Source organism: Panulirus ornatus, chromosome 2 (genome assembly GCF_036320965.1).
Source record: "Panulirus ornatus isolate Po-2019 chromosome 2, ASM3632096v1, whole genome shotgun sequence".
NCBI lineage: Eukaryota > Metazoa > Arthropoda > Malacostraca > Decapoda > Palinuridae > Panulirus > Panulirus ornatus.
Window position 1 is genome coordinate 88,026,382 of NC_092225.1, and position 12,001 is coordinate 88,038,382.

The window sequence follows — 12,001 nt, forward strand, 5'->3', positions numbered from 1 at the left end:
TATATATATATATATATATATATATATATGTTGAAATGTATAGGTATGTATATGTGCGTGTGTGGACGTGTATGTATGTACATGTGTATATGGGTTGGTTGGGGCATTCCTTCGTCTGTTTCCTTGCTCTACCTCACTAACGCGGGAGACAGCGACAAAGTAAATATATATATATATATATATATATATATATATATATATATATATATATATATATATATTCTTTCTTTCATACTATTCGCCATACCCGCGTTAGCGAGGTAGCGTTAAGAACAGAGGACTGGGCCTTTGAGGGAATATCCTCACCTAGCTCCCTTCTCTGTTCCTTCTTTTGGAAAACTAATAAAAAAAGAGAGAGAAGGATTTCCAGGCACCCGCTCCCTCCCCTTTTAGTCGCCTTCTACGACACGCAGGGAATACGTGGGAAGTATTCTTTCTCCCCTATCCCCAGGGATAATATATATATATATATATAATATATATATATATATATATATATATATATATATATATATATATATATATATATATATATATATAGTATGGTTTTGAATCATATCATAAATACCTCGATTATAATTTACAGTATCAAAAGTAGTAATCACTGATAAAAGTATCATTCTAGTCATCATCTGTATCTGAAGTTAATCAGGCATATTACAAACAGCTAATGCTATATGTTTGATAAATGATACCCTGCTGCTACACTTGATATTATTTATCTTATCAGTCTCCGGTACAGGTACCATCTTTACCACCATTAGAGTAGCGTTTGTATTAACCAGACGCTACAGCTCTGCCTGGTGTTGATACATGACACTACGTCATACGAACTCCTTAACCTGTCTTGCCATATCGCTCCCACTGGTCCTCCACCTACACGCATTTGCAGCTTATTATTCTTATATCATCCTCCACCTCCTCCTTCTTCCCTCTTCTTGCCTCTAACACACTACTGTCCCTCCTTCACTCCTACTACGGGGTTGCGAACCGTCCTTCCCCGCTCCTCCTATAGCATCAGGGACAGTAAACCCGACCGTCACCCGTGTTACAACACAGGACAGGAAATTTTTGCTTCTGTCTCTTGCCGTGAGGCCCGGGAGGTGAGGCTAGTGGAGCAGTGGCTAACGAGGAGGACCAGAGGAGGAGGAGGAGTACACACGGAGTCTCCTGGTTCACAAGCGAGTGGAATTCTTTACACGTTTTCATTTACAGTTGTACATTACTTGGTCGTGTGTGTGATGCTGCTGATCGCTGGCGTAGGAAACCGCTTTTGCAATGGGATCATACGTCATCGAGAACCTCAAGTCTCCATTTGAAGTTCTTGACAGTAAACGATCGAGACGCAGCAAACTGCTATGTTACCTCGAGAGAGACGTGTGTGTGTGTGTGTGTGTGTGTGTGTGTGTGTGGTGGGGCCGCTGCGATTACTAGCCCCACCAATTATCTCTGTCTCTATGGCTTGCGAAAACATACCACAAACGCTGCAGGCGCAGCTCCGTAGTGGGAAAGTCTTGAGCATCAATGGCCATCAAGCGTTCCAACAACAGCTCAAAGCTCACATGGAGGAGGGAGGGAGGCAGCTGCTGCTCCCTCCCTCGACCGTCTTCGATGCTATTGAATTTGCCACCAGTAAATGGTGCTGTTATCCATGGAGGTAACTACCTCATGAGATAGTCTTTATGTGATTACTGCTGGTGATTACTACATGTGTGTTACGTGGAGAGTGTTACGCTCCTGCTGCACCGTCTCTTAAGATTGTTAGGTAACACGTCTTTACTTGTGTACATACACACACACACACACACACACACACACACACACACACACAACCAGCCTAAGCCATTTAGCGACCACTCCAGAGGGGTTGAGTGCGGTTCCACTGCCGCGCCCAGGATTCGAACTTGTGAATCTCGGTCAGCGACGCTGACAGCTACACCACGGAAGCCCATGTGTGTGTGTGTGTGTCTGTATCTACATATGTGTATATATATACATATGTGGTTTTTTTTTTCTTTTGAAGATTAAAAGATTCATCTTCCATATAGGAAATGAGATCAGACAAGTACCGCTCCCTCCAGCCATCCCCTGGATCAATGAGCCGACACATCATAAACACTAGAATTCGTCACGGTGCGTCATTCCCTCCTGACAGGTGTCATTAAGGTGTAACTCACCGTGTCATTACTTCCTCCCCGTCACCACCGGGACAGACCAGACGTCCTCATTCCTTAATGAAAGCCGAGTGACCCCCACACAAGACCTCATACTTCGTGTCCATACAACAAACACCAATACATGGTGACGTTTAATGCACCGGAGCCCACCTAGTTACACCATAGATTACTGAACCTTACTATAAGAAGATAGTGTGATTATTGAAGTATTTAAAGGGTTTATTGATCATCTTTTTTCAGAAAGGTCGTGAAAGCTGAGGCTAAGACTTCACCGACTTGAAGATGATGTTGGTTCCCATCGTCTTCCTCTGCACTGTGGCGATGACGCCTTCCATCACGGCCAAGACCATTCGTGCGTCCGACGCCAGTGACATGTTCAGCCTCCCGACGGATGAGTTCCTGTCGCAGCTGCTGGCGACTGCCGGAATGGAACGCCTTGGAAAGGAGAAGCTGGCGTTGCTCGTCAAGATTCTCTTCAGGAACGGAGACGTACATGACACATTTGAGAAAGTTCGGTCCCTTTTTGAGAAGCTGCCGGGTCTTGGCGCCCTGGGCAGCGTCGTGGCAGACGGCAAAGAGATTCATAAAGACGTCTTAAAATCGTTCATCAACATCGCCAACAGGATGATCAAACTGAACCCATACAAGTCATCGAAGTCCAAGGACTATTTGGGGGGAATTTTTGAAGTAGTTGATAGGTACCTTAACGCAAATTCTCAAGATGAACAAACACCACAAGAGAGGAATGACAGCACAGCTTCCGCCGAGGGTGACCTACACGCTGACGACGACACGGACGGTCACGGAACCAAGAGCCCGTTCTTTGAGCTGGCTAAGGGGCTCTTCCAGGAGAAACTTGGTAACCTGAGCCACCTCGTCGGGCCTTCGAGTGTCGCAAGCCCAGCGGACACCTCTAGTGTCAACATGACCATGTCTACTGTGTGGATGATCGCCAAGTCCACCTGGCAGAGAGTCCTGGCTTACGTCAAGGAGGAGAGCTCCCTGGAGTACTTCATGCAACTGACTCCCGTCAAGATCATAGACCGAGTCATGAGTCTCGGGGACGACGTCAACCTCATGAACTTCTTGGCCAAGAAACTCGACCCAGACTTTGCGGAGTTCCTGGCCGATGAGGTCAACCCATACCTCGGTCCCTTGAAAGATTTCGACAGTTTTTATAACTTTACCAAAGAGCGAGGAATGAGTGGAATCATCGACTACTTCAGGTCTGAGAAGTTCAGGTACACGGTGAACGCAATGGCAAGATTCGTCTCGGTTTATCTGGAAGACACAGTCTCGGATGACGTCGTGAATCAGTACATCGAATTCATCTCCTTCAATAACACGGAACTGTACAACTTCTATAAGTCGGTCCTGAGGAATCAAGGGAAGATCATCGATTCTATAGATTCGGACGCTGGTCTTACCAACGCTACACACCGCTATAAGAGGAACGTCCTGCAAGACATCGCCAACAGCTATACGTTCAGCGGAGACTCTGACCAGATACACACAGAAACCACGACAAGCTCTGCACGACAACTGCAGAGGTACGGCGTCCTGAGCAGCGTCGGCGGCACGGGCTCCCTGGTGTACGATCCGTCCAGGGACGGCGGGTACGGAGGCGGCGGGTATGGAGGCGGGTACGGCGGTGGCTACGGGTACGGCATGAACATGAAATCACTGGATCCTTACGTCATCCTGGGGTCGCTGGCGCTGGGGACCATCCTGGGCTTCCTGTTGTTCCGAGCTCTTCGAGGAACAGGTGGAGGCCGGCGCGACATCGGCGACGGCTCGCTGTCCCTCTGGCAGTCGGACATACCGGAGAGTTACCTGCCTTGGGGCAGCAGCGTCGAGAGGATGAAGCGTCACGTCCAGAACTTCAACACGACGGGCGGAGACGAGTTCAACTTGCCGGACTCGCTGAGGGGCGACGTGTGGTCCACGGACCCACTCGTGGGCGACAATCTGCTGGACGACGAGTATGAGGAGGACGACATCGCCGACCACCTGAACCAGCTGTGGAGGGTGTATAAAGAGAGCAACGAGGCCGCCTGTGTCCAGTCCCACCTGTGTGGCGTCATGACCAACAGCACAGCGGAGCAGCTCACTGGCAAGGACTCCAGCTTACCTCTCATTATGTGAGTATAAGACGATAAGTGAAGCTGGAAACGCCAACATCAATGGCCAACTGCAGTAGGTCTCCCTCCACACGACCACCACTATGTTAATCTTCACATTCACTTAACTCTTGACCAAAGCATCTTCTCAGTAATCTTAGTAAATGCATCTTCACTACGCACTCATAATCACTATTCACTCACCATCATGTCAACTGCTGAGGAAGACACCACCAAACTCATCTCCGCTAATCCTAAAATTCACTTCACCATCGACCAACGCATCCTCATAACATCCTCGATAAACCTAAACACATTTTGACCTCTACAAACGCAGCTTCACTTAACCATCATCTTCACTACACCCTCGACACTATTGGCTGGCCTTTGACCTAAATCTTACGAGTTACTTAAAATGCATATTCACTATGTCCTCTACACTACTGAAATTTAATAAGCAGTTCGTTATGGGTTGGATCAGACGCATCTTCACCAGAAACATTAAAAAAGACCAGAAAAGCAGTATGTTCTCCTCTCTACAGAGACAGAGAGAGAATATAACGTTTATTAAAAGGACTTGTAACAACATTCATATAAACAAAACGAGAAACTACTGTCTATTGTTAACGTTACTCCACGAATAATGTTTTGCGACTCCGATTTTTCTTATAAGCAAATCATCAACAAGCTTTTCAAAACTGTTCTTACAACCGAAATATAATTCACAACATCTAACTTGTATTCACAGGGCTTCCGTCGGCAACATCATGGGCGTGGTGAGGTCAGGTCAACTGATCGATGACGTCACCAAAAACCTGGTAGTGGGTGAGGTGTACAGCTGCCCCATCTTCTCCTACTGTCGCCACCACCAGCTGTAGAGGCCTGACCGCTCTCCCGCACGAAGAAGAAAAACACAAGACGAAGGAGATGCGAACTCGAAGACCCGGGAACCTAACTACAGCAAGAGAGTCCTTAGAAGAATGAAGGGCATCCAGATGTCACAGTCCCAGAAGGCAAAGGAACCAGCAGTCAAAGCTGAAAGGATGGGACTGAAACATAAGAGGCAGCAGATGTGAGGAGGAAAAGGTTGACTTGTGAGAACAGGTGAAGGAGCATCCTCGAGGAGGAATGCCAGTTACGCAGGTTACTACAGGAGGTGGAAGGCATGAAGAAGACATCGATGTGCGATGTGGATTTCAAAGTCACTAACGGCTGCTCCAGCCAACTTCCAGAGATTGTAGAGACGCAAAACCTGCTTAACTTTCTTCCAAATTCTAAAATTCCTTTAATCTATTTATGTTGAATATGACAGTCAAACACATACGGAAAGGTTTCCTCATAAATATTGTTAAAATACTGGAAAATTCTGAGCTTGACTTTTAAGTGCACGCAAAAAAAATTCCTTAACAGAAATTCCGCTGATTTTGTATTGGTTTTGTCCATAGGTAAAACAGACAGATATTCTTCCGTTTAATCTAACCCAGAATGGTCGGCTATATTGCTGTCGACAATCTGTGGGATGAATTAGCATTAGATCTTATTTATTATACATTATTGTGAACAAATAAAGTTCAACATTGTGTGGTCAAGTTTATATTTACTATCATTACAATCATTACTATCATTATCGTTAACATTAATGCTCTCATCATTATGATTATAATGATTATCATTATTATCATATTGTTATCAATCATCTTTCACCATGGGATTGGAATTCTGGAGACAAGCACACAGGAGAAATGGATATCATAAAGCAGTGTTGCAGAACTGGTCCTTAATAAAGTTGATTCACCTGCTGGTCTTGGCTGGGGCACGTACTACATATTGGAGGATCACCTCATACATGATAACAGTTATTATTACCTACACACACACACACACACACACACACACACACGTACACACATTAAGAGGAAAGAAAAGGAGAAAAACTGCCTGCCAGCAAAGACCAGAACTATATTCCAGTACATGGATAAAAAGATATACAGCGCGCTGATCACATGGTACAGTGGTCCAAAACCAGTATACGCCTCTGAGGTTTGGTCGACGCAATAGAAAAAACACCAAAAAACTAATACAGAAAGTCCAGAGGGCAACAGATATGGTACCAGAATGAAGACAGCTGGGTTACGGCAGAAAGCCAGATACCATTAACTTGTTCACCATAGAAGAAAGAAGAGTGAGGGGAGATTTGATCACATTAACGTTTTATTACCATTTTGGTGAAAGGTTTTCCGAAAGATGCAAAGATTGTGCAATCAGAGGCCATAATATTACAACAAGCACGAAACGTCTTAGACGCAAAGAAGTACATAAGAAGCAGTATAAGATAAATAGATAGAATAATCTAAATAAGGAAACTGTGAATACTGACATGCATTATAGATGTGTAACAACAGAGAATATTCATGTAATAGGACACCACGAGAGCGACACTCCCTCCCATACAGTACAAATAGGTAATTACAAAATCCATCTCCTGCTGACGTATTCTGAAATATGAACCTCACATGGAGTGACACATAGCGTTCAGAACCAACCCAGCTGGACGTTGAACCAATAAGTTCAAAGGTTAATAACGTGTATGAAAGTGGACAATAAGACATGAATACTTATATATATACCTTGTATCACATACATTCCATACACATACATTACATACACTACAGGAAATTATGAAAATAACGTCTGTAAGAATCAAGAAAATGATATCTGTAAAGACATCAACTCGAATTAGCTCATCTAAGAAGGAAGCAAATGTCTAGAAACTGTGATATACGATGACAAATAATGAATGAAAGAAAAAAAAAGATAATTAAATGTGAGTAAGATGTCGAAAGTTTTCTTTCTTTTTTCTTTCTTTCGGTAGTTACGAACGTAGCGAAGAGAGAGAGAGAGAGAGAGAGAGAGAGAGAGAGAGAGAGAGAGAGAGAGAGAGAGAGAGAGAGAGAGAGAGAGCTTGTATACAGGCTGTACTCTCCTGGAGGAGCGAATCATTATCAACGTCATCTTCGGCTCTCCGTCGTACACATAACAACAACGAGACCAGCTGCTGTGTTGTGGTTACCATAAGACATAACCAAGATAACAAGACGACGGTGTGAGACCTGGAGATGGGAATGTCGACCCATCTTCCACTGAGTTCACTGACACAGTGATGGAGGTGATGGGAACTGGACCAAAACATTCTTTGATGAGTTGGTTACAGATTCAGAAATTTTCATTTGATGAACTCGAGGGGTTCAGTTATCAGGCGTGTTCGCTGATGAACCGATATGGGATCGAAATGTTCTCTCAATTGAACTCGTGGGATCAAAATGTACTCCTGTGATCCCCTTGGGATCGAAAAATCCTCTAGTGATTCCGTAGAATCGAAAGTCTTCTAGCGAACCCATGGGATCGAAAGTCCCCATGTGAACCCGTGGGATCGAAAGTCCTCAAGTGAACCTGTGGGATCGAAGCGTCCCAAGACGAGCTCATAAGACTGAAGCAGTTCCAGATGAACCCGTGAGTCTGAAATGCCCTCCGCGAACTTCCCCTATCCATTAACTCTCCCCCACCAGCAGGTTCTTAGTACAACATAACACAGCTTCTAAGAACCGAGTCATTGTTCTCGTTCAAGAGTACAACAAGATGTTTCCCCCCTGGGAGTCATAATTACGACGTCCTCTGCAATTGTGTTAAATTGTGAGAGCAAAAAGTATGTCGGGGAAGACGAACACGAGGAATGTTGTGGCGCGTCCTTAGACAATATCTGATACGTCTTGTTGACGGAAGAACGAAAATCAATTAAATCTATGTGACTCAAAGATAAGGGATTTAATGAGAAAATGTCTTGAGATGCAGAGAACCATTACTTATCTCCTACATTAAAGCTGTTATCTTTTATATTTCCTGAAAGAGATTATCAGCTCAGGTTTATGGTGCAATGGCTAGCGTTACTGACCATGAGGTAGCAGAGGCCAGCAAAGAGTCAGACGGAATGGTTTGCAATCCTGGGAGCAGCAGTCGGCCCACACGCAACCAAGGTGTTCATCCTCCACTCAGGGGCTGATCGATATATGGGTAACCAGCTTAGGCTGGTGTGTGTGTGTGTGTGTGTGTGTGTGTGTGTGTGTGTGTGTGTGTGTGTGTGTGTGTGCAAACACACAGAATGTTAAAAACATGGTACGTATATAACAGGCAAAGAGATGGGATAATACAATTGTACAAATCCCTCTCCATGACACAGAAACAGTAATTACACACACACACACACACACACACACACACACACACACACACATTTTCATGACCTGTTCATAAAAGTCTCTTCTCTCCTGGCGTGTGTTGGGGGGTTGGGTCTCCTCACTGGCCACGGAGGTCTGTGGCCATGCAGACCTGCTCGCAATCAAGAGTTGCTGAAGTTGTGCTTCACTGCTGAACATAACGCTATGAAAATTTTCGAAAACTATTATAATATATATATATATATATATATATATATATATATATATATATATATATATATATATATATATATATATATATCCCTGGGGATAGGGGAGAAAGAATACTTCCCACGTATTCCCTGCGTGTCGTAGAAGGCGACTAAAAGGGGAGAGAGCGGGGGGCTGGAAATCCTCCCCTCTTGTTTTTTTTTTTTTAATTTTCCAAAAGAAGGAACAGAGAAGGGGGCCAGGTGAAGAAATTCCCTCAGAGGCCCAGTCCTCTGTTCTTAACGCTACCTTGCTAATGCGGGAAATGGTGAATAGTTTGAAAGAAAGAAAGATATATATATATATATATATATATATATATATATATATATATATATATATATATATATATATATATATATATGACATGATTTTTATTATATAACTTATGGATGATGACAAATATAGGGCAGGTGAGTGGAACTGTATAAACTACATGACAGATGAGGAAACTATAAGGTAGGTAAAGTGAACTACAGGAAGGATAAGAGAAACAAAAGCACAAGACGAGAAGCTTCAGGACAGATTCCAGAACTACATAATACATAATCTAAAAAAGAAAAGACGTGAGAAACTATAGGAAAGATGCTGAACATTATAATGCAACGCTCAGTGTTCAGTTTGGCTGAGCATATCTGAGTTTCCTCTTACGCTGATGCCCTCATTCGTTCCTTCATTGTGTACCCAAAACAAAAAGGATTTAATCCTGCCGTCATTTTTCCTTCCTGGGATAGATGTTTGTGAGATCATTCTAGTTCGGCAATCCTCCCTCCCTCGCCTTCATATTATCAGAAAGGATAAAGAATTCTCACTGTGTTGTAAAATGGAATCGCGTTATACTACCACAAAAATTGTACATATATATCTTTCAGCTTCAGTTGTTGCTCATTCCCGTTCGAGAAACATGATGAAGACATAGAGATAAACATGGCCATTATAATTAGACCATTACTCTCTTCTCTTGGCATATACCACCATGACAGACGTCAGCCAGCGCGTGCTGGCAAAACATCACAGGCAGGGATGAAGCTGCTGTCTCGGTGGGAAGGGATGGATCGCTTGGCTTGTCGGTCACGTTCCCTGAAAGCAGCTGAAGGAGTCTTTAAGAACATTAGCATTTAATTGTGTTCTTGAAGGCGACTGTGCAGCTAATGCCTCACGGAGAATCCCACCTCGGCAGGTGCTTGTCACTCTGCCCGTTTCCAGGCGGGTTATTGGGTTGCGGTGTCTCGTACGACAATTAAAGACACCATGAGCCGCTGCGGGCGGGCTACGCCGCTGGAAGGCTTCTTGATAAACTCCCGAGGGCGTCACCGGCCGTTCAGGCGCGTCCTCTAGTCACCCACGTCGCCGGGCGCTGAACTGGAGTAACGCCCCTCGTGAGTCACGATGGAGGAGGGGAGGGGGAGGAACTCCAGAACCTGATGATGACTTGCGATGCGCGAAACTCACGTCGAAGTGGCTCTGCGGGCGAGTGCCTGGGGTCAGTGTTGGTTTAGGGCCCCGGGCTGCCGAGCGCGCCAGTTGCCTCGGCAGGTTCCTTTAGGGAAGAGGACCAGCAGCAGCAGCTGCTACAGTAGGAGGAGCAAGCGGAGTCTCTCGTACACCTCCTCCAGGTAGGTACTGTTGCCTGGCTCGCTCAGTTTCAGGCATCCGGCAGATTCCAGACTTAAAAAATTCCTTCATGGTAATCAAGATTGTCGATTATGGATTGATCAGAGCTCAAGACAGTGCGCGGGGGTTATCATCATCCTGGCTCGCTCAGCAGGAGCAGCAGAAGGCTTCCTTGCAGCAGGAGCAGCAGAAGGCTTCCTTGCAGCAGGAGCAGCAGAAGGCTTCCTTCTAGTAGGATGCGAACTTGACCGTTCTTTAAGACCAAGAACCATTCTCGAAGGTATGTTCCCACCACAGTGATGCAGATGGTCACTTCTCTCACGCATCTGACTGGCTAGTGTTAGGGACTTACCAGTATGTGACAGTATGGGTCATCCTCACATCTGATTATGGATTTGAATCCCTTAGTTTTTGTATACTTTCGTTCCCTCAATGCGGGTCTCAGATCGCAGGTTCTCGTAAGACTGTGTGTCATGTGACGACCTTATTATCTCCTCAGATCACATGACACGTTCATACTGTACGCTTAGAAATGAGTCGTAGAGGGCCGTCGAGGGTAGGCGCCCAGGGGAGTACCAACCTCCTGCATTGGGAGTGATGAAGTGATGTCTTGAGCCATTCTAAACCCTCCGTGTCAGTAGACGGTAGACAGTAGCCGCCCAGGGAACATGTGACCCACCCGAGTTAATGCTACTGGTCGTCCCTTCCGTCTCGTGAACGCTAAAAGCCTCGACTAATCTTGTCTTCTCCATACATGAACTATGAACTTGTCCTCTTCTTTATCAACTTCGTGTCTTCATGCTCTTTCTCATCCCGGAGCTCCTCATTATGAATCTCGAAATTCAAATCTATATAAGTTCTGGAGAAAAGGAAGGGGTGAGGGAATATAAGAAGAAATTTTCTCGATATTTCTCCTAATTACTTTTTTCTTCCCTCTCTCTCCCTCATTTAGAATGAGGCGGGAGGGAGGTGTGGAGAGGACGGGCAATAATGTTCCTCTTCCTCCTTATATCTTCGACTCCTTTCTGTTTCATTTAGAGGCTAACGTCTGTGAAAACATCTGCCCATAACAGGTGTTCTCGACGACGTGGGGAAGAAAGAATCCAGTGAATGACACCAAAAGATCATGTTGCCCTAAAACCATAAGTTCGCATGAGACCAATACCTCTATGACCTGCGTTACCTGGACCAACCAATTACTGGTCCACAGAAAAGCCAGGAGAAGAATAAACATCCATTACAGTAGAATTCTTACACTTAGAAGAAAAAGAAATAAAAAAGAATACTTTTCTTAACTTATATGTATACGTTTATGATTTTTTTTAAACCTAAAATCAAGAGGAATATTAGCGGCACCACAGCACGATACCTGGACGTAATATATAAGTTAAGGTGGGTCCACAGACCAAACGGGAGACTGAAAGTGTTCCACTAGCTAGAAGAAAGGTTAAGAAACATTGACCCAGACCACATGCTCTGCTAAGACCACATGCTCTGCTAAGACCACATGCTCTGCTAAGACCACATGCTCTGCTAAGACCACGTGCTCTGCGAAGACAATATGCTCTGCTAAGACCACGTGCTCTGCTAAGACAACATGCTCTGCTAA

General features: G+C 44.7%; 1 protein-coding gene across 1 annotated transcript; it reads left to right on the plus strand.

Moving 5' to 3' along the window:
* The first annotated feature begins 2,498 nt into the window (after nucleotides 1-2,498).
* Nucleotides 2,499-5,557, plus strand: LOC139753228 (uncharacterized). The gene is made up of 2 exons (XM_071669457.1): nucleotides 2,499-4,318; nucleotides 5,046-5,557. The coding sequence occupies exons 1-2, from the start codon at nucleotides 2,499-2,501 to the stop codon at nucleotides 5,173-5,175; spliced, it is 1,950 nt and encodes a 649-aa protein (XP_071525558.1). The 3' UTR covers nucleotides 5,176-5,557.
* The last annotated feature ends 6,444 nt before the right edge of the window (nucleotides 5,558-12,001 follow it).